This window comes from Pogoniulus pusillus, chromosome 36 (assembly GCF_015220805.1).
Source record: "Pogoniulus pusillus isolate bPogPus1 chromosome 36, bPogPus1.pri, whole genome shotgun sequence".
Lineage (NCBI taxonomy): Eukaryota > Metazoa > Chordata > Aves > Piciformes > Lybiidae > Pogoniulus > Pogoniulus pusillus.
In genome coordinates, this window is record NC_087299.1 from 4227309 (window position 1) to 4255269 (window position 27961).

The window sequence follows — 27961 nt, forward strand, 5'->3', positions numbered from 1 at the left end:
AGCAGGGACAGATAACCTGCTTGCTTTCCATCAGGCTCCCAGAAGTAAACCAGAGACAAACACAGTATCTCTCAGGAGCATTTAAAAAATCAACTTCCAAAATATGTTACCCAACTGCACTAGTTGTATCCTATTAAAATTAAGTTACAAAGATTATAGATGCCCCTGGACCTTGAAAATGTAAGATGTTGCAGGAGCTTAAAGGGTAAGCCTTTAACGAACTCCTAGGAATCAATATTCTCCAAATCCCAAGTTTGCATCAAAATATTATCACTTCTGTATTCTCAGCCACAAGACTTGGCAAGCATCATCCCTAAGGTCAATAGCATCATGTGGAAAAAAAAAACACCCAAATCTTATGCCACAGGAACTGGCATGAAAATATCTTTCCATTACATAGTCCTGGGTTCAAGAGGGTCAAACCCAAACTCAGTTCTACACACCAGCCAAGCTGTACACAGCACACCTGGGTTATCTTTAACTCACATCTCTACCCACGTTCACAGCCTGTATAGAAGGATGATGACTACAGCTGCCTAAAACTTAGAGAGGAACTGCACAGAAAGAAAACTCCTCTGCAATTTTAGGAAGCAAAGGGCTGTTGTCTGTGTCATGTATCAAACATAACTGAGACTGGAAACAAGGTTCTCCAGCTCGACAATGATGGTTCTTAAAGCAAAGCACCGGATTCCAGCACAAAACAAAGCCTCATCCTCTGGTAAGGAAAACATGACAAAAACCTGGCTCAGTTCTGCTGACTCTAATGTATTTTCCTGTGAAAAACCTAACTGCCAAAAAGGCACTGCCAGCACAGCCCCAACACCATGAACAGGATGAAAACAAAGTGCAAATGAAACAAATCTCAACCTGTCTTAAGTTATGCAATTTACCTTTCACTAATTAAGGGAAGGGCTATAAAAGCCATAGGGATGTACATTACAGGTACCACTCTGAGAAGCTCAAGAGCCTCCAGTCCTCATTATTTCTGATTTTGACAGTCACACTTTTCTGTCCTGCTCACTTCAGAGGTCTGTGTAGAGCCACAGGCTCAGCATAAAGATAGAGAACAGTTTTCACATCCTTGTATTTTATATTCAACAGGTGATCTCACAACTCTCTGTCTCTCAGTCTCCTGAAGACAAGAGCTCAACAACATATCAATCAAACTGCCAACACTACCTTTTCTTCTGCTTCGTGACATAGGAAGTCTGAAGGGCTGCAGGCCAGCACAAGGAGGCATCGTGCACTGAAAGCACTCTAGCTCGTTCCAAAGGCAGCAAACACACACAGGGGTATAAACACATCCACACATTTAAGGTTTCACCCAAGGACTCTGCTTTTGATAATCAAATTGCAAATGTGTGAGCCAAAAGATATACTTTCATTTTTTTCCATTTCTTGAGTTTCTCCATTCCATATAAAGCCAAAGAAACATTGCCTGGTGGGAGCACTGAAGCTTTTGGAAACAACAGAGCTGCAGGCATCTACTCACTCTTGCTTCACCCCTCTTGCCCTGCACCTTCCGTGGCAGTCTGCAAGCCCCAAGCATCACAGGTCAATTTAGGGACCTGTTCCATCACACACACACACACAAAGCCATTTTCAATTCTGTTGTCCTCATCCCTTCAGAGGGGCAAAAAAAAAAGGGGGACCAAACCTGGGGGAAACATCTGTGCTGCAGAGCTTAGTTGTGAGAGCAATGCTTCTGCCCACTGCTCTGCATGGCTCTTCCCATCTTCCGACTTCCTCCCAAGACACTGTATTGGTTATTTCTCTCTTTGAGCTGTGCAAACAGTGTTTTTGACGGGTGGGCATCAGCTCAAAGCACTGCCTCCTGCTCATGCTTTATTATAACATGCAGTAAAGCCACATATTAGCAGACATCACGTCCAAGATCTTGCACTTTGTGTGGTACCTGAAACTCCACTACGGCCCAAGTGTTGAGCAAAGAGGACACCAACATACAGCAGTGAGTCACAAGACCTCCTCTGCCTCATAAACCAAGCTGAAGAAATTGGCACCACGAGCTGCTTTTCCAGTCTATGCTTTACTCAACTCTTCCATCAAACAAGTTTCTGCCAGCAAGAAACTGTCTGTACCACTCGTGACATGGCAGTGAAGCCAGAACTGCTACAGAGAAGATACAGCTTCATGATGACAACAACCAAACCAGCAGCTCTTAGCCATGGGCAGTGTCTGTGCCATGATCTTTCACGTTGTCACCTGGAGGTCTGGTTTGTTTTGCCAGGCTGCACAACTGAAATGACAGACAGGATTTAGGGAATGAAGGATGAGGGTGCGTGACCTCCTGCACAGTCATATGGGATAGCATCTGCCCAGGATAAATTGTTTCCCCACTGTTCTAACCACTGAACTGAGGGTGCCACACAAGATCTGCACCTGCAGGGTTCTCATGTACCACATCTTGTGGGGCAAGAAGCTGGCACGCATGGATTCACTAGCGGCAGTGTTAGAGCACTCACTGCCTGAGCTCGGCAGACTGAATTTAACACGTGCAAGAGTGGAGCTCTCTGAAAACAACACGCAGAGCAAAACACAGAAATGTTTCTTGCAGAGCAAGTCAGCCACACCTTATTCCCTCATTCGGTGCAAGCTGTGGGTGGGGATGGCAGCAGTCTAAGGACACATCATTTCTCTGAGTGCCAGTGCTCTGTTCTCTATTTTACAAATCACCTGTCACTTGCCTATGAAATCTTGCTCAATTCTTCTGCACAGTTAAAAATCTCTAACACCTTCCATGTTGCAATCTTCCATGTTTAGTATCTATTTCTGAGGTCTCATCTCTGCAGGAACACGTCATTTCTGAAGTGAAACTGCAGTAACGTCCTCAAGACATCTTACCAAAACCTATTCAGCAGTAAGCTCTCACAAGTCATGGTCTCTACTAGCAACTGAAAGCACTTAAAATTTGTACTTAATATTCTAGGACAACTGCAAATTCCTGTTAGCATCACAGGTTACCTCCAGGCCTTCTGATTAGTGAGAAATGCCACAAATACTTAGGCACAAGAAGAGGGAAACCATCCAGTTGCACTCTGAGCCTAGGCAGCTGCTGAAGGTCTATGCTTCTTCAGAAGTAGCAAACACTACTGGGCACAGGCAGGAATAATTATGCAGATCCACACACGCAGGCACTCTCACTGATTTTAAGCCATTAATCTATCTACCAGGGTAAGACTTCTTACCAGCAACATTTCTCCCTTGCTCTTTAGGTATTGCTCCCATAATATCTGAGAGTACTCAACTCCTTGCATTCATCCTCAGCAGTCAGCACTCCCTCAGAAAATGGTACTTCTCCCTACTTTTCTTTTTCATGCCATCACCAGAGGAGAAGGGAGGTGGCTCAGGCAGACCTTTTCCCCAAGTGGCAGTCTTTGTATCAACACTTGATGCTTCTTTTATTTCCTCTTTCCCCCTCCCCCTCGCCCCCAGCCCTTTTCTTAGAGCTCAGGGATAGGGAATATTTTCACGCTATCCAGGAACAGCTACTTCAGCAAAGCAGGAAAGGTTTGAGAGATGTTGCATGGACTTGATGTATTTTAAAGGTAAGGCAGATTGCTAAAGATGTCACTTCTTAAGCTGTTTAGTAATTTGCATAAAAACAGTTGGCTGACCTAAAATTACTCTCTCTGTCTCAGTCAGAAGTTGGCTGTTTTCCCACAGGTGACACTATTAAAGATGCTGTGAGTTGGGTTGTATGCAAAGAGCAACAGCTTAGGAGGGTGTGCTGCTGTTGCTCACCTGCACGGCGCTACTCACTGCTCACAGCAACTCCCTCCTCCAAGGATTCTGTGCTAGGGGAGCTATAAACAGGGCAAAAGGATCTGGGCCACTGCACAGTACCTGTGCCATGGTACTGTAAGCATGGTAAAAATTCTGACCCAAGTTTTCACTCATAAAAATTGCAAAGCCAAGAAACAAAATATTCACTCATAAATCACTAGAGGGATGAGTAGAATGATATAAAACCATCTGTACTGCTGCATGAGATAAATCAAACTGCGGCAAGCTACAAAACTGTGACACACTAGCATAGGTCAGCAAAAAAGACCAGGATCTCCTTCAGTGGGAGCTTCAGAAGTCAGACGTCGGCCATATTCACCCATCTCTAAGCTGAGAGTGGCTCACACGGGCTCTGAAATTCCCTTCCTAGCCTCGCTTTCTGATGAAGTGCCCTGCAAAACAAGTTTTGCAATAACTCGGCATGGAGCAGACATGTGCTTTAAGCATTCCTGAACTCACCAGGAAAGGTTTGAGCTATTGACCTCACCTTACACCATACCAACTCAGAACACGAGACTGTGAGCTAGAGGTGTCAGGCTATCAGCTGTTCTTCTGCATGCCTGATGCTACAATGGGAGTGCTGTCACAGCTCTGAGCCCTGGAAGGGCTAGGGACCAACAAGGGGAGGGTGAGTATACAGAAATGCGACCACGTTCCACAGCTGGGGGCACAGGAAGAAGGGGGAGGAACAGCGAGCTTGAAAAGGCGTGCTTTCATGTTGTAAGCACTGCAGAGTGACCAACAACACAGAAGCATGCAAACCTAACCCCACACAAACACTGCACAACACACCATCCTGGGATGCTTACTGGAAGCGACACTGTCACCTCTGCACACCCACCTGCAACGGGCGGGGGTCTTGGACCCCTCTGCAGTACCTCTGCCTGCTTCCAGGTAAATAAACCGACAACATCTGGCACCAGAGGACTGACCTGGGAGTCTGCCACGGCATCAGCGGAGGCTCCAGCCAGCATCTGGTGCAGACCCTGAAGCACGCGTGGACAGAGCAGGCTCCCGCACAGTCCTGGCTGTCGTCTGTCGCATTGTCGCAGCCAGCTGGAGTTGCTCCACCTCACCGCAGCGCCGGCGGGGCTCGGCTGTGCCGTCTCCGCTCTCCTGCGACCGCGCTGCACGGGCTAGCGCCCGCAGGCATCCTCCGGCAGCGGCAGGGTGCTGCCGTCCGCAGCAGGAGGCGACGCGGAGAGGCGTTCAGCAGCTGGGGGCATGGCGGGCACGCAGCCGCCCGAGGGCTGCAGCCGAGCTGGACCTCAGCGCCTCGCTGCGGGGCCGCGCACGGCCCAGCATCGGGCAACGGGCGGATCTTCCCGCGTCGAGGCGGCCCGCAGCTCTCCCGCTACAGGCGAACGGCTGCCGCGGCTAGACCACCGTGTGCGAACACCGCTCAGCGGCGGAGCTGCCACCTGGCTTACCGGCACACCGTGCGCCGGAGCCGCGCGCCGGGCCAGCGGCAAGAGAAGCGGGAGCGGACGGCCGAGAAAGGCGGCGGCGGGGCAGGTGAGGGGCTGGAAGCGGCTGCACCAGTTATCCTGGGCATAACTACGGGCCCATCGCCGCGACCGACTCCTTCTCGCACCCGCAGACACCGGAGGCGCCCGGGACCCGCTCCGGAGCGCCCGGGCAGCGGCACCGCGCCAGGCTCGGGACGCCTGGCACTGGGCGGGGATGGAGAGCAACCCCGAGACCCTGCCGCAGGGAGCGGGCGCTGGGTCCCGCCGCCGTCCTCAGCCCACGCCGGGGCCCCGCGGCGCCGCCATAGCGGGATACTGGCCCCGTGCTCGACCTCCCCGCCCCGCGCTCAGCGGCGGCGCGGCGCGGCCGCGGGCGGCGAGAGGCGGCTGCAGCCGCCGCCTTCCATTGTCTGTGGCGCCGCGGCCGGGGGGAGGCGGCCCCGCCCCGTCCGTTCCCCGCCCCGGGCGCTGACGTCACCGGCGCCCATTGGCGGCCGCGGTGTTTACAGCACGCCGCGCGCTCGCCGACTCCGGCTCTGCGCCCGTCCGCGGCCGTGCGGCTGCCTGCCCGCCCGTCCGTTCGTCGCCTCGGTCCACCCGTCCGAGGGGCGGCCAGTCCCAGGCTGGCTCCGCTCTGCGGCCCGGAGGCGTGTGCAGCCGGTGTCCTGCCCTGCCTCGCCTCCGTCCCGGCTACAGCCGGTTCTGCCGAACGCCTCGGGAAGCTGCCGCTCCCTGGCGTGTACTGGTGGGCAGCGAACGAGGGCCGGGCCGGGCCGGGCGGTACCCGCGTCAGCCCCAGGTAGCCGGGAGCTGCCGTGCGGCTCTCCCCCCGCGGCGCACGGGATCGCGATGCTTTCGCCGATTGCCCCACCGGGGCCGGGCTGCGGAGCGCTCGAATCCCACAGAACCCCCCCGAGAGTGTCTGTGCCCTTACGTCATCCGAAAGGGAGCTGCAGGCTTCAGTACAGGCTCGCCCCTGCTACGGAGCTGCTCTGTCTCCAGCCCAAGAATAAGCAGAGAGCTCCAAGGGGGATGGGGTGAGGGCAGGTTGGCTCAGAGGACAACACCCCGAGCGGGAAAGGGGAGAGTCCTTGCCTCAGTGCAATCACTTCGTAGCCAAACCAGAAGAGGCAGCTTGGGCAGTGCAGTCAAACGCATGGCAAATAGGCTTCCTGAAGGAACTGCAACTTAATGATGGGGTGTGAAAGGAAAATCCCAAAGAAATCTCGGCAGGAATACAAACCAAACGGAGCCTGCACCATGCCCAGGAGTCAGGAGAGGAGGAACAAGGTACCCATGGCCTGCACCAAGGCTCACACATCCCAGTGAAGCTGCTCCTTGGCCCCACAGCACAGAACGTTCATCCCTCATGTTGAAGAGAACCCAAACAGATAATCTTTCATGGTAAAATCCGAGATGTAAAGTTAAACACACAGTCTGTCCAGTGACAACCAGTGCTACTGGCCATGGCCATGGACTTCTCTCTACCAAAAGCCTCTTATGGCTGTGAAACAACACTTCTAAGGACCTCACCAATGCAGAGCCTGCCTCTCCTACAAGACTCTGATGTCTGCATCTCATCACGCCTGCATGCTAGGATGGTAGAGACATCCTCCACAGATGTTGGTGATGAGCATCTACCATCTTGACACTGTTGTGTCACAGACACCATGTCCCTGTCAAACTCTGAAATGCCACAGGTAGCATGCACATACTGTACTGGCACAGATGACTTCAGTGCACATGCTCTGACTCCTCTGTGCTGCACCAAGAGTTTGGGTGCTGCAGGTATGGCCACATCATGCTAACACGACTGAGTCACCAAACCCTCCAGTCCTTTTGATGTTTTCCATCTGGGAAAGACAGCCAAATGTCAAACTGAGAATCCAACAGTAGACAAAAGGCTGCCTATTATGCTGCTTTGCATCAGCATCATTTGGGTTCAGTACAGGACACACCCTTATTCATCCCCGTGCACACCTGACTCATCAGAATCATCCAGGTTGGAAGAGACCTCCAAGTTCATCCAGTCCAACCTAGCACCCAGCCCTGGACAATCCACCAGACCATGGCACTGAGTGCCTCAACCAGGCTTGGCTTCAACACCTCCAGGCACACAGACTCCACCACCTCCCTGGGCAACCCATTCCAATGCCAATCACTCTCTCTGACAACAACTTCCTAACAACATCCAGCCTAGACTTCCCCTGGCACAACTTCAGACTGTGTGCCTGGCAGAAGAGACCAACCCCACCCGGCTATAGCCTCCCTTCAGGCAGCTGCAGACAGCAATGAGCTCTGCCCTGAGCCTCCTCTTCTGCAGGCTGCACACCCCCAGCTCCCTCAGCCTCTCTTCACAGGGCTGTGCTCCAGGCCCCTCCCCAGCCTTGCGGCCCTGCTCTCAACACCTTCCAGCACCTCAACATCTCTCTTGAATTCAGGAGCCCAGAACTGGACACAGCACTCAAGGTGTGGCCTGAGCAGTGCTGAGGCCAGGGGCAGAATAACCTCCCTTGTCCTACTGGACACCAGCCTCCCTGGAATACTTGCTTGCTCCCTGGAATTTCTGTTCACATCTCATGTCAATGAAACATCATCTCCACAGGCACTATTTTGAGAGCAGCAAAGGCTTCAGTGGAAGGCAAGCACAGATACCTTCCACTGGAAATCTGGGAAGGGGTCCCATTTTTTTTTCTCTGAAGAAAACCTCTCTACAGACAGTGAATGGAAACTTAGGTCAGATGGCTACAGAAACACAGGATGACTTCTGAAAGCAGTTTTATAAAGAAACAAGAGAAGGCTGTCAAGTTTATCAGAGAAGATCAGGATCAAGTGGGAATGCTTCCTTTATGAGAAGAAAGGCTTTTTTTCTGCAAAGAAAGAGCACCACTACTCTATTTAACTAAGAGAAAAACCCATGCAAGAACATTGCCAGCTGCTGTCCACAGTCCATTTGTAAGACATCCAACTCCTCTGTGGGGCAAAATAAGATTCAGACTAAACCAAATGTGGCTGTGTACAGAAATATGTGCACTATCTCTCATGGTGCAGGAGGAAGCCACCAGAGGGTGGCCACCCAAAGTACTGTCTCTTTAAACTCCTCTGCACATTCCTTCACTTGGCTGGATACAGTTGTGGTAACAGGACATGGAAGGATATGGCTTCACAACACTTGCCAGTTGTTTGTAGCACTGTTCCCTGATCCAAAGAGCCAGCTCCTAGGAGCTCTGTGCTCAGAAAGCTGGGATTTTACCCTTGCCCCAAGCTCACCACTTCCAAGAGCAGCAATTACTATAGACTGGGACATTACTTTCCCTGGGAGAACGATTCCTGTTTCACTCCAAACACTCCTGGCCACCATGGCTCTCCCAGACCCCAAGGCCCATGGGTGAAATGTTCCCTGAGCAATCATGAGTATGACCAGCCCCTAAAAAATACCCTAACTCAAAAGTGCTGGTGAGAAGGAAGTGTGAGACACCACACCACTGATGCTCTTTGCTCCTGCAGCAGCCAGGTGGAAGCAGGTCCTGCACATGCATGGTTCTCAGGGTGTCTCTCGGTGACACGAGGCACAGCAAAGCCCTCCAGTGAGCTGCGCCTCTGACCCACACCCACAGCTCCACACAGGGTTTGTGCTCCTGTTTCCCTGCTGGTCACCCTGGCACTCAGGCAATGCACCTTTCCTTTCAGATGCTTCATTGCTAACCCAACTTTGTTACAATCTGGAAGCTTCTGCACAGAGGTGTGATTCCAAGTGCCTACCACTTCAGCGCTGACTGGGAGCCACCCACACCTGGGAGTGGTCATTTTCTGAACACCTGTGTTTTATTTACTAGCTCTGTGGAGTTGCCATCCCTGGAGGTGTTCAAGAGCAGACTGGATGAGGCACTTAGTGCCATGGTCTAGTTGACTGGATAGGGCTGGGGGATAGGTTGGACTGGATGATCTTGGAGGTTTCCTCCAACCTGGTTGATTCTATGATGCTTTCATGACTGAGCTACTACTGCCTGCCCTTTTATGTCTGGAGCTGTGCTACAACCTGTGTGGCATGGCCTGCTACTGCAAAGCCCCTGTAAACAGCCAATTCTCAAGAGGAGCTTGCAGAGAAACTGATTCCATGATGTTGAAAGCTGAGCAGGCAGCTGAACTTTTGCCTGCTTAAGAAACAGGCTAAAGGTTTTCAGGTATCTGCAGAACTGAGGAAAGAAGGGAGTTGTCCTTGCCTATGGCAGGGGGTTGGAACTGGATGATCTTTGAGGTCCCTTCAGACCTAAACCATCCTGTGAGATTAAATTTTGCCCTAATGTAACTGAAAAGATACAATCCACACACAAGATGGCTTTATTTTAAAGAGGTCTTTGGAATACAATTGTTTCTCTAAACTTAGGTAAGGTAGAAATTGTTGGTCCTGGGGTATGGCTGACTGGTAACCCTGCCTCTCTTGCAGTGGTCACCCCAGGTGGAATCAAGAACTGTGTTTTAACAGTGTAGTGCAAAGGAACTCGAAGGAAGTGTTCCACTGAGTTAATTAAAAAGAATTTTTAAATTCTAGTCAATATTTTGGGACTACAAATATTCCTTGAAAACCTTCCCTCAAGGCCCTGTAACAGGCAGCAGGGCAAGGATTTGAAGCAGGGCAGTTAAAGTAAACAGAGAAGACAGGGATTTGTGTATTTATTCTACTGATAGAATCAACTCAAGTTAGCTTATACCTTAGCTAGCTAAGCTAACATTTGTTCTCCAAAAATAAATGGGAAGGTGCTGCTGGTCCTTTAAGCAAGAGTGTAATTTACTCCCTTTGGAGCACTGTGCATCAAGGCAGAGGCTTCTGATAAGTCAGGGTTAGTATAATTATTCAGTCTTTTTCCCTGAAGGGCCTCTGCAATGCAGCGGTCCTTTTACTTTTTTTTTCCCCTCTCTGTTAGCAATGCCCTAGTTTGTTCACTGCTGCAGTCCCCCTCCCTTCCACCATCACCACATCATAACGATCTCTAATTGAGAGCTTGCTCACTAACCAGACAGACTGCAGGAACACCAGAGACAGCACTCACAGCCACATTCTGCAGCTCCCCCAGATTCACCAGCACGCAGGGATTTGTCAAACGAGGGGTTTAAGATCTATCCACTCTGCACGCCACCGGAGAGGCTGCTGGCAGCTGATGGCAGTCTCCATAGCATCAGTTTCAGCTGCACTTCACGTGCAGCCTGCAGCCTCAGTAGCAGATGAAAAGCACCTGCAGACTCCTCCAATGCTCACAAGTCAAGCCAGCTCAGTTACGTGACTATGTGCTCTTCCTCTTTACCAGCTGCTTCCACTCCTGCTGCAGGTTTACCTGCATAGCCAAGTCACAAACCCCTCTTTACTCATCTAGAAACTCGATGCTCTGCCTCCATTCTGCTCGTGTCAACAACACTGGAAACACTGCCACCTCCACTACCTTGAAATGTTGTTTTTGTGCGTGGCATGAGAAACACAACAGCTCCAGAAAGTGGAAACAAGCTAAATGTTTCCATTCTGCAGCATCACAGGGAGGGGGTAGGGTTAGGGTAGGATGTGCCAGTCCCACTAATGCAAATGGATAACTGTGAGCAGATGAAGGTGCAGGCATGGTGCCCCTGAAATCACATCTGATGTGCCTCTGAAGGAAACTCTAAACCCTAATTGTTTCCAAATGCTTATGCTCTGCACATGTACACACACTGCTCTGTCAGAACCCAGCCAGAAATGGCTCCTCCCCACCCTCTCCTGGCTCACGTTTACAGACCAACTGCGGATGCTTGAATCAGCAGCGTCAGGATGCTCTGATCAGACTCACATGGCTAGTCCTGAGGCTCACGGCTGCTAGTGAGATGGAGAAAGCCTCTAATGAATGCTTTAATAAAGACAGCTTTTTCTGTCAAGAGTTCCCAGACAGAAAAAGGGAGCCTAACAGAAACCTCTCAAACACCATCTGCCTACACTGACATATAGCTGGCCTGAATTAATGCCAAAACTGTTCAACATTTCTCCAGCTAAATAGTTAAGTATTTGCCATGTCCATCATAGATAAAAAATAACCACACAGTAACATATGCTTCAAATCTTTGTAAGGACAGCAGTATTTTAAAGACATTAATCTGGTAACAAAAGTAGATCTCCCAACCATGTGTCCTATTACAGTTACTGTGTTTGCAACAGGCAGGCACAATAAGAGGAGGTTAATTGACTGAGGAACAAACTGCTTCAGCATATATTTCCCTGTTACTTCACTTGCTCTCAGCATGGCCTTGTGCAAACCTCCACTCCTGTGACTTTTGCGTAATGCTTTGTAACTCTGAGATTAGTTTCCAAGCTACAAAGTATCTGAAGACCAAGGATCTGACCTTACCATATCCATCTCCTGTATACAGCAGAGAAAATAACACTTAGCAAATGGGTCACCAAGCAGAAGTATTGGGACTTTGCTAAAACAACATAAAATGCAGTGCCCCTGCAGCTGACTCTGATGAAGAAAGATGGAAGCAGTCCCTTCCCAGCCTGACATAAACCAGCTCCTTCTCTGCATCTCTGCTCTGAGCTGAAAGGTTCCTCTTTCTAGTAATCGCACTCAGGAAGGGAAATGGATGTTTCAGGCTCTTAAGTTCCCCTGCTGTTCTCACCTTGCTCCTTCATAAAATGCCATTTGGAGGCATAGGATTATCAGGTAAAGCCAGACCTAAGATCTGCATGCAGAGAGGGATGTATAAATTCAGAGTATGTGCTCACTGCAAACTGTAAGTACCAGAGATCTGTTCTGAGCAGCCATGGGCTCTCCTGCCAACTGCCTAGCTAAGAGCTAATGCTATTAGAGTGTCTATCTCATCCCTTTGAGGCACAAAGATGCTCTCAGGAGTCTAAAAAGGCTGACTGTGACTGCAACAGGCCAGAGTGTGCCTGGCTTGCCATTAGCACAGACCGTTCTGGCACTGAGACTCTTGAGTGTTTGACAGAATCCGTATCTGCCCCATGTGGTGACTCCTAGGCAGAGGTGGGATGCAGACACCAAAGCAGTGGCTGACTAAAGTCCTCTCATTCCTTAAGTTGTCTCACCACCATCCCAGTTTCTCCCTATGTAAACACACAATTTTCTCCTGATAGGGACTGGGTGGCCCTTGTTTTGAGGAAACAGTCAGCCTTCTCTTCAGACAAACAAACCACTTCTGTCTCCTTCCCACCAAGACCAGCCACATTTTTTCCCCATCAAAAGAGATAACAAGAAACTTCAGCAAGAGCTCTTGGTTAGTTGTTCAACCAGTGTTCTCCATGGCACAAACTTGCCCCCTTACATCCTTCCCCCACACCAGGAGCTGCTGTTGCACTTTGTTAAAGAGTATTGCATGCTTCTTACCATCCAAGGACAGCCAGTCATGCTGGGAGGAAGGCAGGGTTGGCAGGGCTCTGGCTTTATATTCAAACACCACAGAATTGGAGATGATCTGATTGTTGAAGGCAACTTGCAAAGTCACGAGCCCAGTGTCATGAGCTAGAAGGAAAGTGCATGTGGTAAGACAAGAGACCTCCTGGCAGCAATGCATGGCTGGGTGCCATCCTGCTCATCTGCCCATGTGCTAAGTGGCAGGACAAGAGCAGATGCAGTGAGTGGAGAGGGGGTGTTTGACAACATTTTTGTGACCAGACAGAGTATAAAATGTCAGCCTGTGTTTTCAAACATGAAGGCTGTAAGCTCAAGAGTTTTGTCAGGAGGCAGAATTCTGTGTTCCTGAAGATTTACCAGCCTCACTGCACTGCTAGGGGGAAGCTGGGACCTCAACAAGGCATCTGAGTTGTTCTGCATGTAACTGAAGTCATACACTGTGGGTCAGTACTACTGAAAATCTCCACAGTGAGGCTGGAGGTGTTCTCATCCTGTAAGCATCAGGGGCAAAGTGCAGAGTATCAGCAAATCAAGAGCCAGCAGAGCAGTGAGTGCACCCTTGAGGAACAAACTGCTCTTTGCTATGTCAAAACCAAAGAAATGCTGAGAATTGTTTTGCTGTTTCAATTATTTTAAAGCGAATTCAGAGCTACTAAATAGTATTTGTTGTGATGTATCTAGATTCTAAATTGCTGTTCTCATGCTAAGTAGGCCAAGCAAAAAGGAACAGCTTCTCAGTGTTTATGCACCACCTTTCACAAGGGGTCCATGAGTTTACTCAGGACACATACACAACACTGTTAGGCTATGAACTGGCTCTGAAACCACCAGCTCTAGAGAGAAGTGTTTAGGGGTCCATGAGTTTACTCAGGACACATACACAACACTCTTAGGCTATGAACTGGCTCTGAGACCACCAGCTCTAGAGAGAGGTGTTTAGGGGTCCATGAGTTTACTCAGGACACATACAAAACACTCTTAGGCTATGAACTGGCTCTGAAACCACCAGCTCTAGAGAGAGGTGTTTCTTACCTGGGCAGTAGCAGCGCAGTACCCCTGGCTGAATTAAAGATGCAGGCACTGAGATCTGATCAAACAGACAGCTGTAATTATTGCTGGCTTCCTGCCATGGACCAGTAATTAGAACTTTTACTCCTCCCTGTGAGGAAAGAAAAAAAATAAAAGGCATTACAGAAGAAGCCATCCCCAGAGAGGGCCAAGCACTACATGGCTGAATGACAAACAGCACCATGAAGGTTAAGAGAAGTGCTAAGCTAGCACAGGTGCTCGGTATCAGGACCAACACTGCTGCCTCGGCCTCACACCACTGTGGGAGAACTGCAGAGGCTTCTATAGCAGAGCCTCTTTGTTTTCCTCACTCACTCAAGTCTCCTGCTCTGCCGGTGTGACCCCTGCCTTCCTTGTGGTCATTTGCGCCAGCCACCAGAGCAGCAATGCTGCCAGCCTGACATGCCCTGCTCCAGGCAGCTCCTGGTAACTTTCTGCGTGCTCCTTCCCTTCCTCATCCTCGCCATTGCCTGCCTGGGCTCCAGGTTTGCCTCCTTGCTGCTAAAAAGCGCCACAGGTCAAGCGCCGCAGGCCCGCCGCAGTTTGCCACCGCTGCCCCGAGGCTGCTGCCGCGGACGCGCAGGGCGAGGCATGGCCTCCGACGCCGCAGCAGCAGCTGGACCCCGAACGCGTCCGCCTGTGCCACCAGGAGAGCTCAGCTCCAGCAGAGATCGCAGGGCTTGGGCCCGGCTGGGTACGGGGAACGAAGCGCGACAGCTGCGGGGTGACCCGGAACGGGTCCGTGCCTGCAGCGTGGTCCTTTGGCCACAGCTCTGGCACCTGGGCCGAACCGGTCCTGGAGCCGTCCCTTGCCAGGACTCCTGTGAAATGACCCCGGGGACGTTTCCAGCGCCAACCCCTCCACCCGGCGCGGAAACGCACCCGCCGCGTCCCCACTCAGGCCCGCAGGAGCCGGGCCGGGGCTTGCCTACCCCCGGGCAGCGGAGCTCCGGTCCGGCCCGGCCCCTTCCTCGCGGCCGTGCTGCCCCCGGGCGGCCGCCGGCGGGAGCGCGGCCCCGGGCGGCGGCCCCTGCGCGGCCCCGGGCGGCGACTCCCGTACACGCCTGACGGCCGCACCGCCACGGGATACCGAAACCACCCATGCGCGGCCAGCAGCGCTGGTCCCCGGAGCCCGGCCAGCTGCCGCTGAGCTCGTCCGGGGTGCGGAGAGCTTCTCGGGGCCCTGTCTGCTCCCGCCCCGGGCTCAGAGAGATGAAAAGATGGGGGCGGAGGTTGCTCAGCTGCTCTTGAGTCGAAACCTGAAGCTCTGGTTACAAACCCACAGGAGCAGAAAGCAACCTTGGCCCTGCACTGGCTCTGAAAAGCCTTCTGGTGAGGCTGCACAGACGTGGAGCAGGAGCAGGATTCAAAGCAGCTCTGCCAGCACTGAACCAGTCATTAGCGTTGCAAGGGACAACAACAACAGGAGAAAGAGGTTTCCATGGTAGCAGCAAAAAAAGAAGACTTGCACCAGAAAGGCCAGAGGCTTGCTGTTAATTTTTGTTGTGCTGATTTTGGGGACCTTCTATGCAAACAAAAATCCAGACTGACTGTCAGGACAACAGGTACAGCAGAAGCAGTGTCTGTGGCCCAACAGTGCTGAATGCCCTTGAAATGCTGTGCTTTGTGCCCAGCAATGCTCAGCTGGGTGCAGCTCTGACAGACCACCACTGCTAGAGAACACCAGCAGTGGCCACCACACTGCTGACACTGCAGCTTGCATTATACTCCAGAGAAGCCAGACTGGCACATTCCACCAAGACCAAGAGGTGAACTCCAGCTGGTTGCAAGTGGTAGATGATCAGTGACCATCTTTTCTCTTAGAAAGGACTCTAGATTGGGCATCTGGCAGAGGTGAGGCACCTGTGCATCTCCTGCCCAAAACACCCCCACATTTCCCTATCAGCTGCAGGCCGTGCAAATGGTAGGTGAGGCTGAAGTGAGTGGCAGGCTACCTCCAGCTTGCTCACTGTGCCAGAGCCTGCATCACCACCTCGCTGGTCATGATGGGAAAGAGAGCGACTAAACGGAGGGCAGAAACTCTTGGAGGCTTTTCATGAGTGCAAATCAGCCACTCCTGCATGCAGGCAACCTCAGTGTCTTTCCATCTGCAGAGTGAACACCTGCATTTGCACACCAAGTCCTGTCTGTGAATTCTTGGAGCCAATGAACACCACCAACTCATCCCCTGCTCATCACCACACTCCTGGAGCTGCCACAGGACCATCTGCCTGAAGGTTAAGCCCCTTCATCTGCTTGTGACTGCCTGTTTCTGCTGCCTAGCAAGCACATTTGCCATCCAGGGCTGTCAGGTGCACACTTACTGGGGTGGCATCACAAGACTGATGATCAGCTAGCACCAGTCATGGGGCATAGAGAGAGCTTTGCCTGAGCAGTTATACCTCCGTTAAGGTGACAGATACAACAGAGCTCCAAGCCTGGGCTCATAGAAACACAAAGGACCACCAGCCCTGCTCAAACTGGCCTCTTTCCTCCAGCATTCCCTCACACCAGAACAGTCTCTGTGCTGCTGACGTTTTCAACTTGTGCAGAGGCCTGATTCTGGACAGCCTGTGCGATGCAGGCTGAGCTCATGAAGGCAACGCAGGTCAGAAATTATTTTACTGCCAGAGCCAGATTTAAGGATCAGCCAGAGTCTGCAAGCTGCTGCCCTAACACGGCTCAGCAGCATCATGAGAAATACCTTGCCTTTTCTGTGCAACAAAACTTTCCTGTTTGGATGCCTCCTAGGTGAAGGGCAGGGAGTGCTTCGCTCAGACCTGCACATTCCTAAGGGAAACACTTTAAAAGCTTCGTCAACAACCCTTGGGTGCCCTTACTGACAAAGCAACGAAAGAGAAGGCAGTAAAGGTTGGTGAGCAAAAGCCCTGGACTTACCTCAGGGTAAGACCACTCTGGTGAATAATCTGTCACCATGAACAAGCGCCCACTCTGCTGCAGCAGCCCCAGGGTGCCTTGTGCCGCAGCCGCTGAGACCACCTCAGCCACGTGCATGTATGCCATGGTGCTGGCTCCGCTCTCGGTGCTGCTGAGCTGCATGTTGGCCTGCTGAGGACTGCAGCAAGGAATGCACATTTCAGCCTGGTTGTAGGTTGCTCTGTTACTGTCTTCAGGCTGAGACAGTCCGGCACTGTCCCCTGACACCAGCTGGTGTCCGTAGAGAGCATTGCTCCCACCTTCTACCGATATGAAATCATTAATTAGATCAGAAAACTGGTTGCTGAAGGAGATGTCAAAGTGGTCCAAGTTAAGTTCCATGTTCGAGGAGTTATTTAAGCTGGGATGTGCCACAGGATAGAGTCCTTGAACCATGTTTCCTTGGAGAATAGGGAGATTGTTCCCATTTCTGATACCCCCATTGGCCTCTGGCTGCAAGTAGTGTTCTGTGCTGCAGGCTTGAAGGTCCCCTGATTTAAGTAGATTTTCGTTCCCTTCTGCCTGCTGGGAGGTCTCCATGGGAACTTCAGCTTCTGCAGTCATGGCCTGGAAGTTTGCTTGGAACTGCATGAGCTGGAGAGAAGAGGTGGACTCTATTCTGGTTTCCACTGTGCCGTTACAGTTAGAAGTGGTTTGGGACGAGGATTCTGTTTTCACGCTGGGGATTCCTAATGTGTTCACAAAGGAGCCACTTGTGTCATTCAAATTGTTGTGAGTGTTTTGTTCAAGGGGAAGAGGCTTGCTGGCATCCTGCAGAAAGAAGCTGGGGGAAGGGGTTTGATGAACGTGAGGGCTCTGGACGGTCTGATTGAAGCTGGAAGAATAGTCCTTATTGGAGTCAATGGCACTGAAGTCCATCTGCTCCAGGGTGGTACTTGGGCTCAGGCCTCCTCCAGATGGAAGCAAACCTGAACCAGTAGTGAGGGTGAGAGTGTTAGATGCAGAAGTAGAAGAAAATGCTTCTTTGGACATCTGTTGTTCAAAAGATGTGTCCTCAGTTTTGATTTCTTTTGTGAGGGTTGTATTGAAGCTGAAGCTACGTTCTGTTGTGGGTGACTGCCTTATGTTGGTACTGATGCTGTCATTTTTCATACCTCCTCCACCATAAGTCTGTCCTTGCTTGGGATTGTTAAGAAAACAGTCTGGGTCAAAATTCATGGTGGTTTCTGGAATTTTTCTGTTCCCCTCTAAAGTTGTGGAGAGCACAAGTTCCTCGGAGACAGTACTGGGTAGCATTGACAAGCTCTCGGAGCTGCCGGTCGCCGGGAAAGCAAATTTGTGTCCATCTGAACTCACAGCAAGGACCAGTCCTTGCGCAGCTGCATCCGAGGAGAGAAGGTGTTGGTTTGGGCCGGAGGTGGGTGACATGGTATACACAGCTTCACTGGTGACTTCTGACATAAAGACGGTGGCACTTTGTGACAAGCTCCCCATAACGGACGCTACAGCCATGCTGGACACCCCCGTGACGGCCGGGCTGTCTGCCATGTCTGGGTCGCTGTTTAATCCACTGCTGATGGACACGGGGGAATTCTGGGTCGTGTCGGGGACCTCCACCTGGTTGGTGGAAGAAACTTCGGTGCTGTTCTGATGGAGCAGCACCGGTTTTGCCACTTTACCATTCCTCTTCTCTCGGCTGGAGGCCTTGCCATGACTGTGCTCGTTCTTGCCTTCAGAGACATCGTTGTTTTGTACCTCGGAATGAGTGCTGTACCCACCTGTCCTTGGCTCAACCTTTGGTGATATGATGCGATGTTTGGCACTGTTACACTTGTGATGCACACTGCTTCCTGCCCCTGTCCAGAAAACAACAACATTTGCTGTTCAGTCAATGCCAGACTATGATGCCAGTTGTGTATCTGGGGCTGTAGTGAAGGAGAGCTGTGCCTATGCATATGTGTGAGAGAGGAAGAGAGACCTTAGAAGTGAAACTCTCCTCTTGCCAGAGGTAAAGCTCTTAGAACTACATCTAATTGTATGTAATGACAGCACCCTCAAAGCAGGGGTGTGTGCACCCTTCCCCTCACCCCCTGCTGCCAGCATGCTATGAGGAACTGGCATCTGAGACAGGTTTTGGAGTCACTGAAACGTCCCCAGTCTCAGTGCAAAGTTTGCAAGTCAAGGGCCGTTGCTGTCAGCTGTGGCAGAAGGTTTCTGCCTCAAAGGCTTTATTTCACCTGCACCATGGACAAGACCTCAGCCCCCTGGACACAGAGCTGGCACTGTCCAGTGCTGTTGGGTGGTCAGGATGCTGACTGGTAACCCAGAGGTTACAGATGCTGTATTATGCTCCTCTCCCTGGCACCACCCTTGCTGCCTGCACTACAACCCTTATCTTCTTGTCATCATTGTGTCTATTACAGCTGCCAATCAAATCATTACAGCAGCAGTGCAGGAGCCAGTACAGGATGGGGACATGTCCCTCTGGTTCCAAGCCCTTCACACGCTGACAGACAAACATTTTGTACTTTGAGAGGTTGCACACAGAGTGCATAATTAGCATTGGAGTGGCTAGAGAAAGCTCATGTGAAGGTCACCAGAAGCCAACCTTCCATGGCGTTCAGCCAGCTGGTGCCTCTGCTGGCCTGACAAGATGAACATCAGCTGAGTTCTGGGAGCTTGGAAATCAGGCAGGATGAAGTAAACACTTCTGTCTGCAAAGGCATCTGAGCCACAAACTCTGGTGCAGGGACTGCTTCTGCTCTTTAAAAACGAACAGCCTATGAATTTTTGATGTTTCTTTCCTTAATGAATTCATTTTCCCTAGAATGAGGTAAGAACATTAATTATGGCACTGTATAATGACTAAAGGGGAAAAGAAACCTCCTCTTTATAGCTAATGGCTACAATTATAAATGTCATTCTCTGGGTAACAAAAAGCATCCCTGCAGCCACTGCAATTTGCTAAATCTTTTGTTCCTTGCCCTTGAAGGGGAACTTCTCTATTATGTGCTGAAGATTTGAATCAGGTCACTTAAAGTAGTTCAGGACAGTGCTTCTGAGGCTAAATGCAATATAAAATCTCTCTATTCTCCTAGGTATAGAGAGGAACAGGAACAAGGGAGAGGCTTTCACACGGCCGTCTTTGTGGCTGACAGCAAGGAGCTGGGAATGTGGGTGTCAGCCTGTGAGCCCTCACAAAACAAAGCCATACTGCTATGTTAAAAAGCATGCAGCAGACTTAGCACAAGACAAAACATCAAAGGGAAGAATAAAAGGATTCATGTTCAGATCTGCAAGCCTGGATCAAATGTTGAGCCTCAAGGGTTGAATTTTAATCCAAACCCAGGTATTTCAGAGGTCATCATTCTTATTTAAGTCCTGATCGTATAATGCAGCTGCCCACAAGAAGAAGAAAAAATAAACCCTTTGAAGCACTGACAGCTTTCCTTTATACATTTTGCTAAAGGCTAATTCATGTGTCATATATTTTACTTGACCAAAGTACTAGGAAAGGGTGGCTGTAAAGCAGATGAGTTGGAAAAGTGAATCACTCAACTTCCCACTCTCCATATAAAATGCTAATACTAAAGGATGCTCTTTCCTGCTGTTTTTGAGTCTTAACTCAAAACAGAGCCATCTTTAACAAGGAAGGGATCTCCTGTATTTTGGTGGTGCCTCAATAAAACCTGTCTTACCCTGCTGATACCTTCTAATTAACCACCTCAGCCCATTTTCTTTGGTTAAGTGCACTGCAGGGCATGGGAGTTCAGAGGGTGAGGCTGGAAGAACATTGGATTTTGAAGCCTCAGCAACAACAGGTGAGCAGCTAGAAGGGAACGTGTCCTGCAGTGCAGGGCCACGTGGAGACACTTATCAGAGCCTCCACCTTGCAAAGTGGTGACCTTTTTTCCAGCAGTTCCACCCACATCTTTTTATGCTCCTTGTCTTCTGGCACCTGTGAATTAGCTGCCTCAGTGTTTCACGATGCATCATTGGGAGTGCTTTAGCACTACACAGCCTGCTCCATGCATGGAACCCTGTGCCCTCCTGGTACTCACCCAAGGTACCAGTGCAGAGACAGTTGTGTGTCCGAGGCTGTGGCTTGGTCTGATGGCTGTCGAGGATCTGCTGCACGAGCTGCTCCACCGAGAACCCTGAACTGCTGTTGCCATTGCTGCATGTCCACTTAATGCCATGAACTGCAAAGAGAGCAGCAGAACTTCCCATCAGAAACTTCAAAGGCACACCAGAATTCATCAAAAGACTTCCCAAAAGAACAGCATAAACCCATCCCAGCTGCTGTGAGCACTGAAGGAGACCTATAAGCAGTGCTGGTTATTGTTTTGCTGTTTTCTGCTTCCTGACATTCAACAGGCTTCCAAATGCAGTTCCTGGATTAGGTACATTTAGAGGGAAAAAGCCCTCAGCAGAGTATCTTCCTCTAGTGCAGTTTGTTGTAGTGACTACCTAACTAAGCTGAGGAATTGCAAGGACTGAGTAATGCATGTCTCACTCCCTGAAACCTGAAAGCAACAAACCCCTTGTGTTTCACTGAAGTGCAACAGTACAATTCCAAGGAGTGATTTGGAATCTTTTCCTGTCTAACATGAAAACCAAATTAGCTCATAAAATCAGCTGCCAAAAATATGCCAGTGTAATAGCAAACACAAACCTTTTGCCAGGTCTCTACTGTCAGATCCTGGTTGGCAGCAGTGAAGACTGACTCATTTTTTGGGAGTCACTAACAGACACGGTGTGAGCTCCTCCTCAGGCTTGGACAAGTCTTTAGTCATTTCAGCAAAGGGGCAGGAGGGTGATGTTGCAGAACATGTTGCAAACTGAAGGTGTCTTTTCCTGGGGACTCCCTTGGTCTGTTATCTATTTAAAGAGCGCTAAACTCCCTCTGAAGGTTTCTTAGGTGCAGAATTGCACAGAGCAGTGATAGCCTCAAACTGATGTGCAGCAAAAGCAGCATTTATAAAAGATCTTCTCCATAATAACTGACTCAAAGTATCCTCTGTCTCCTCTAGAGTCTAAACAGTCTACATGTGCATACCATTTATTTATCCTTTGTGTGCACCAGGGCTGACTTGCAGATTCTGGGAAGTGCTGGATGGTGGCAACAGCATTTCCAGCATGCCTCCTGCCTGGCAGCTCAGCCCTTTTTCAGGAGCACCTTTGTCCCACACTCCAGCCAAGCAGGTTGCTTGCATGTTGTATTCTAAAACCCTCAACCAGGATATACTCAGCCAAAATTAACCCCCCATGGGCTTCAGCTTTGTAAGATCCCTGTGTGGCAAACATCCTTGATGTGAGGTTGTGAAAAGCTGGCAACAGCACACTGGGCTGACAGGCACTGTGCAGCCAACCCTACCTACAGGGTCTGGAGCAACAGGCATTGAGCTGCTTCCTGCCAGGAGACCAAAGGCAAGCAAAGGCTTCTGACAGTCAGTGTCCCCTGGCAGAGGGCAGGCTGTCCTGTGACTCTCCTGCTCTCTTTGATGCTGCTTACTCAGGGTGTCACTGGCAGCTGTTGAAACAGAGGTCCTGGATCTGCTCTGTGAAGCAGTTCTATTGTGTTTCTTCACCACCTGTTGCTGTGCTGTCTCCTCGCTCACTGACTCCTCTTGGTCTAGTCTGGTACTACACAACTCCAATTTGTATTGGCTGGGCCAATAACTTGCAGAAATATTGTAAGTAAGGGTTACAAGTACTCTTCCTCCCATCACTATTTAAAGTGCTGCAGTTAGTTTAGTAATGAGTCCCTCTATGCTTGCTTGACAATCACATTTACTGTTATTGTACCCAGCAGATTTTGCTTTCTAGTATGCTCACAATTTTGAATTTCCTCTTAACACTCAGTGTCTGCTGTTAGGGTTAAGTTTAAGTTTACACACACTTACTGCTTCAGCACCTCCACTCACATTCGTTTCATTCCTCTATGTACACTGTTCTGTCACATGTGACGTTGTGCCTAATAAGTGATGCTCAGACAGAGGTTCTGCAACAAATACATCAATGGTGATATTAAAGTGGATTTGGAATACTTGTGGCTATACTAGACAGAGGTACTGAACTGTGATCCTTACTGAGAAATTCGGCATGAAGCTCTTGCTGGTTACTTCAGAGATGGTTTGCTGAAGAAGTGAAGTTAGCTGTGAAGTGAGCTCGCAGACTTGTTGCTGGTTACAGAGACTGTTCTGCAGCAGTATGTCAGTCTGCCACATCCTGTGATGAGCACTGTATCACAGAGGGCAAGTCTGAAAACTGAATCATGCCTCATGACTTGTGTATTCACAGTGATGGTTCTTAAGTCTGAATCAAGCTGTGAGCTGGAAGCCAAGAAACAACAGGCAGCTTTATAGCTGGATGCTCACAGCACCAGCCCCATTTTTTACAGGCCCTTCCAATATAACAAAGTCCCTTGGTGCATCTATTGGTGCTGAGGAAAGGTCCTCCTCCAGCTGATACAAAAAGGCTCCAGCTCCAGCTTCTGTCCATGTGGTACCATTTTTTCAGTGCTGTGCTCCCCGTATGTTAGGAAGGTTATAAAACAAAATGCCAGTGAAGTGTGACAGAGTGGGGGGGGGGGGGGGGAAGAATGTCTGGCTGCTTAATGCAAATTATCCACAATCTTGGCACATCCAATATGCAGATTTTCTCTCACCCCCTTTAACTTAAAAACTCTGTGAGCTGGTGAGTTGTTAGCACTGAATACCAAATACTATCAAGATGGCTTTTAACATGTCACGCTTGGCTTCCTGACACGTAATGAATCAGCACAAAAGGAGATTTCCATGGGCAAGAACGTGCATTGTGAGAGGAAGACTAATAAAAACCACACACACACACACACATACTCTTGTTGTTGCTTAGTGGTTCAAAAAGAGAAACCACTGTAGAAATACATTTGACTAAATATAGTCATCATGTAGGAACACAAAAACAAAGGGGAAAAAAAGACTGAAGCTTAACAGAAATCCTGAGAAGTGTTTTGACCTGGATTGCTGTTCAGACTCCTCCTGCATTTCCTTATCATTTAGAATGAAAGCTGTGAACTGCTCTGACGCTCTGCAGTGATGCCGTGAATGGGTCTAAAAGCTGCTGCATTACAGCAGCAGCATCTTCCCTGCCAGGCGCATTCTGCACAGTGCCTGCAGAACCAAAGCAGTGGAGCTTTCCCTGCCTGCTTGGAGAAGTGAGGCCGGAGGAAGGGCCATAACTCTGAGTGCTGCTGCTAGCAGAAACGTCTCCACCCTCTTTTTTTGAGTGTGGGCTCACACCTTTCCTCTCTTTTGAAGAGAAGACAATAAGAATGACCTTTTGATATTGGCCCAGCAGCTCCCTGTTCATTAGAGCTGTCAGGACCTTGACAATCACGAGCAAAGCAATGACAAATGATCTGGGTTACCAGCAAAAAGGCATCTAAGAAGCCAAAGGAAACTCACATACAGAAAAATATTTGTCCATTCTTTTTATAACACACAATTTCTGCCTTCTTTTGCTGCTGGTGGCACTCAGTCTTGCACATCTTCCTCCTCCCTGTCCCCTCCAGTCTGCCTTGCTATCTCACCTTCACTTGAAACCCAACATCATCAACTGTGAAACCTCTGAGCATTTCTCTCTCTGTGGTTTCCTCTGTCCTAAGCAAAACTTGTCCTGAATCATAGAATCAACCAGGTTGGAAGAGACCTCCAAGATCATCCACTACAACCTAGCACCCAACCCTGTCCAATCAACCAGACCATGGCACTAAGTGCCCCAGCCAGGCTTGGCTTCAACACCTCCAGGGACAGCTACTCCACCACCTCCCTGGGCAGCCCATTCCAATGCCAATCACTCTCTCTGCCAACAACTTCCTCCTAACATCCAGCCTAGACCTCCCTCAGCATAGTTTGAGACTGTGTCCCCTTGTTCTGTTGCTGGTTGCCTGGGAGGTGACCAACCCCCACTTGGCTACAAATACCTCCCATTTTAAATCTGATCATCTCACCCTTTCTGAATTCTCTTAGATGTTCCTCTTTGCCACTTTGTCTGGTTTATGCTTCCTTGTTTCCACTCCAAAGCTCTCGCTCTCGTGTCTCCCACACGTACAGCACAGCTCACACATGTGCATACACACCACACAACGAAGCCATTCCTTACACCCCATCTGCTGCTCCTTTCTGCCACTCTAACAAGAAAGGGCCTGTCCTTTTTGCTGTTTTGTTTTGGTTTTGAGCAACAACGTTGACATCTCCTACATGAAACAGGTAAGCAGGAAAGACTGGCAGAGATGGAATATTCTGAATAATCAGGTCAGGTTTCTGTTTACCTCTGCTTGATGTATCTCAGCTCACTCCAAACCCTTATGCCAGAGTCTTCCTGATCGAGACAAAACACATTGCAGATCCTAGAAGTGCTGGTGCCAGCGCCTGCTGACAGGAAGCAGAGCCCATCCTGCCTCCTGCATCCTGCCCCACAGGCTGTTTCCATGGCAGTGGTCAACTGGAAACGGCAGCCTTGTCCCTTTCATTCCCACCACGCTGGTGTTGACAGAAGTAAAGGCTCTGCTTTGCTTTCTCACTTTGGCTGGAGGAGATTTCCTTCAGATTCATCCTTTCGTATCCAGACTCCCACAAACAATTTAGCTTTGATTTTCCAGCCCCCTACACTTCTACTCATTATTGCTTATGAAACAAGGATCTCCAGAGCCTTGCTGCTGGAGAAGCAGGTGGAGACAATCACCTTCCACACTCGCCCTGCCTTCGTGGCACTTCTGATCTCCAGTGGCCGCACAACAGCTCGCACAGACACTTTGCACTCGGCCATTCTCTTAAGCGTTTCTTCCAGGATGAGACCTTTCCTTGAAGGGTTGCTCAGGTGCAGTGAGATGCTTCACAGCGAGTGGGAAGTGCAGGTGGTTCGGCTGCCCGCGGGACGCGGCTCACCTGAAGCTGCCCGGAGGCTCCCGATCCTGCCGGCGTCGGTGAACCGGGACAGAGCTACCGGCGCTGGGCCGTGCCCGGCGCAGGGCTCCTGGGGTCTGACCCCATTTCCTGGGCAAACCGGGATCGTCTTCTGGAGCCTCGGTGGCGCAACCAGCGTGTGGCGGTGCCCGCTGCAGCCGGCATCACCGAGGGCACGGCCCGCGCCTCGGGCGGCCCCGCGGCAGCGCGCACGGCTCAGCGCCGGCTCCGCGCCCGCATTACCGGGTCCCTCCCTGCCCGCGGCCAAGGGCATCGGCTGCCGCCGGGAACGGCACCGGCTGCCGCTCCGCGCCGCCAGGTGGCGCCAGCCGATCAGGAACGGGCGGCGGCGGGGCCCGGGAGCGGCGCGGGGGTGGCGGGACGCGGGGGGCTCCTGCGCAGCCCCTGCACGCCCAGCGCCGCTGTTCAGGGGGAGGGCGGGGGGCTGGAAGCGCCGAGTGATGCCGGGGGGCAAACCCCTCCCGAGCAGCCACACCGGAGTCCCGCACCTCCGAGCGTCTGGTGGCCTCCAGCCGCACGACCTGGGCTGCTCGCCACGGCCTCAGCACACGCCGCAGTGCGTGGTCAGAAGCCAGGGGAGCCACAGGGGCAATTTTCACCACTCTGCACCATTCTTCAGCACTGGTGCCGTTCCGTGGTGCCATTCTGGTGGCACTGTCATAAGAAGAAGAGACCCCCTGGTCACCTCAGTGATGCTCCAGGAGGGTTACCGCAGCTGACTGCAAAGGGGGAGATCAAATCCTAGTTGGAAGCACAGAACAGGAAGGCACCCACAGGGAGGTTCTGTCCTTGCTGGTTTCACGCCCAGCTTTTAGGGGGCCAAGAAGCCTTTGTTTTCTTTCAAGTCCATTCCTGTTGCTGCTCATGACTTGGTTCATTCTCAGTCACCATCTAGGGCAAGATATCACTGTGGCATCTCCAAATGCAGCTGAAAGGCTGCCCAAAGCACCAGCTGAAACACAGCTGCTGATTTTGTTCTTTGGGCAAGGTGGGAAGCTCTACAGCAGGTAAAACTCACACGTGAGGGGAAACCATGTTTCCTGAGGAACGACCCAGGTAGGCATGGGAACAAGCTCCATAAAGGCCACCACAGGTCTAAGAGGCAGAAAAAGATGCAATTCTTGCACATGATCCAAGTTTCCTGCAGCATATCTGCAGTAATGAAAGGGTTAAGAGATGCTGAGGAAGTGGCTGAACCTGGCCATGCATCCTCCATATCAGAGGGGGGGTACTCAGAGTCCTTGTGGCCAGTGGGATCTAAGAACCTGGGCAGCACCTACTGCTATGTTCTCTCTAAACCAGAAACCCACAGCCCGTTCTGGAAACACCCCAGCACTGCTCCAGCAGAACCAGACATGTGCATTACTAAAGCCAAACTCCTCTGCAGAACCTCAGGGGTGTTTTACATGGAGGTCAGCTGGAACTAAGCTGGGCAAGCTTCAGCTTCCATTGAGGGTCACTTTGTAGCTCTGACAAACCAACTGGGTAATGACAAAAATCATCTCATTAAACATTTTTTGTACAACTCATCTTCCAAGATTAAGTATAAAAATCTCTTCAACACAGTTACTGAAAGTGAGTATGAATTCAAGTGAAGACAGAAGTGCCCCACAACTTTGTATGAATGCTGACTGCTGCTATTTAAACTTTGCTCTGGGCTGAAAGTGCTTAATAATGCCCTCTCCAGCTGCAACCACACGAGGAAGCAGTTCCAGGTCACCTCCAGGAGCCCCAGAGCATTTAAGGCACATGGACAGAACGGAACTGGTGAGGAGAGGCAAGAGCTGCCTATGCCCAGAAGTATGAAGTCTGAGTGGTTCACATAAAACCTGCAGCTTGCCAGCTGTGGATGTGTGCAGGCAGCACAAGCAGGAGCAATCAACTTCCAGGCAGCAGAGGAATGAAAAAAGCCTTTTTTTTCTGAAAGGAAGAGAGCTCTTAATTATAGTGGACCTGAAACAAGGACTGCATCCTGGCACCAGCTGTGAGCCTCTAACTCATACTTTGCCAGCTGAGGGATGAGAAAGCCAAAAGGGGATGATTTGGAGAAACCCCTGACATGAGCTGGCCCACAATTTGCTGATCATGTGGAGCTGACACAGAGAATTCTGCTGTGCTGGATCCTGCCACTGCATTTTGCTTTTAACACCAAATGCCTCTAAGGACATCTGCTAATCCGTTCAGAGAAATCTCAAAGCAAGACTACCACAGGGCACAAGAAGGGGGAAAAAACTGAAGTGACACCAATTTGAGGCCCATTCTTCATACCAGGCATCCTGAAATGACTCACAGGTGTCCCAGGCAAGGCTCCCACAGAGCTCTGGTGGATCCTCAGTTTGCTTTGCACAAGTGTCCC

The 27961-nt window shown here is 50.5% G+C and overlaps 1 protein-coding gene across 16 annotated transcripts in view; it reads right to left on the minus strand.

The window, feature by feature from the left end:
* Positions 1–27961, minus strand: part of CAMTA1 (calmodulin binding transcription activator 1) — a 260782-nt gene that overhangs the window by 32214 nt on the left and 200607 nt on the right. For 13 of the 16 annotated variants that reach the window (XR_010308514.1, XM_064171818.1, XM_064171817.1 and 10 more), the window contains 4 exons: positions 20695–20835; positions 16634–18489; positions 13700–13826; positions 12641–12775 (listed from right to left, as the gene is read on the minus strand). Coding sequence is in view for 12 of the 16 variants with exons in the window: in XM_064171818.1 (XP_064027888.1) it covers positions 12641–12775; positions 13700–13826; positions 16634–18489; positions 20695–20835 (2259 nt within the window). In the remaining 4 variants the exon portion in view is untranslated. The other 3 variants (XM_064171825.1, XM_064171822.1, XM_064171824.1) reach the window with 3 other exon arrangements.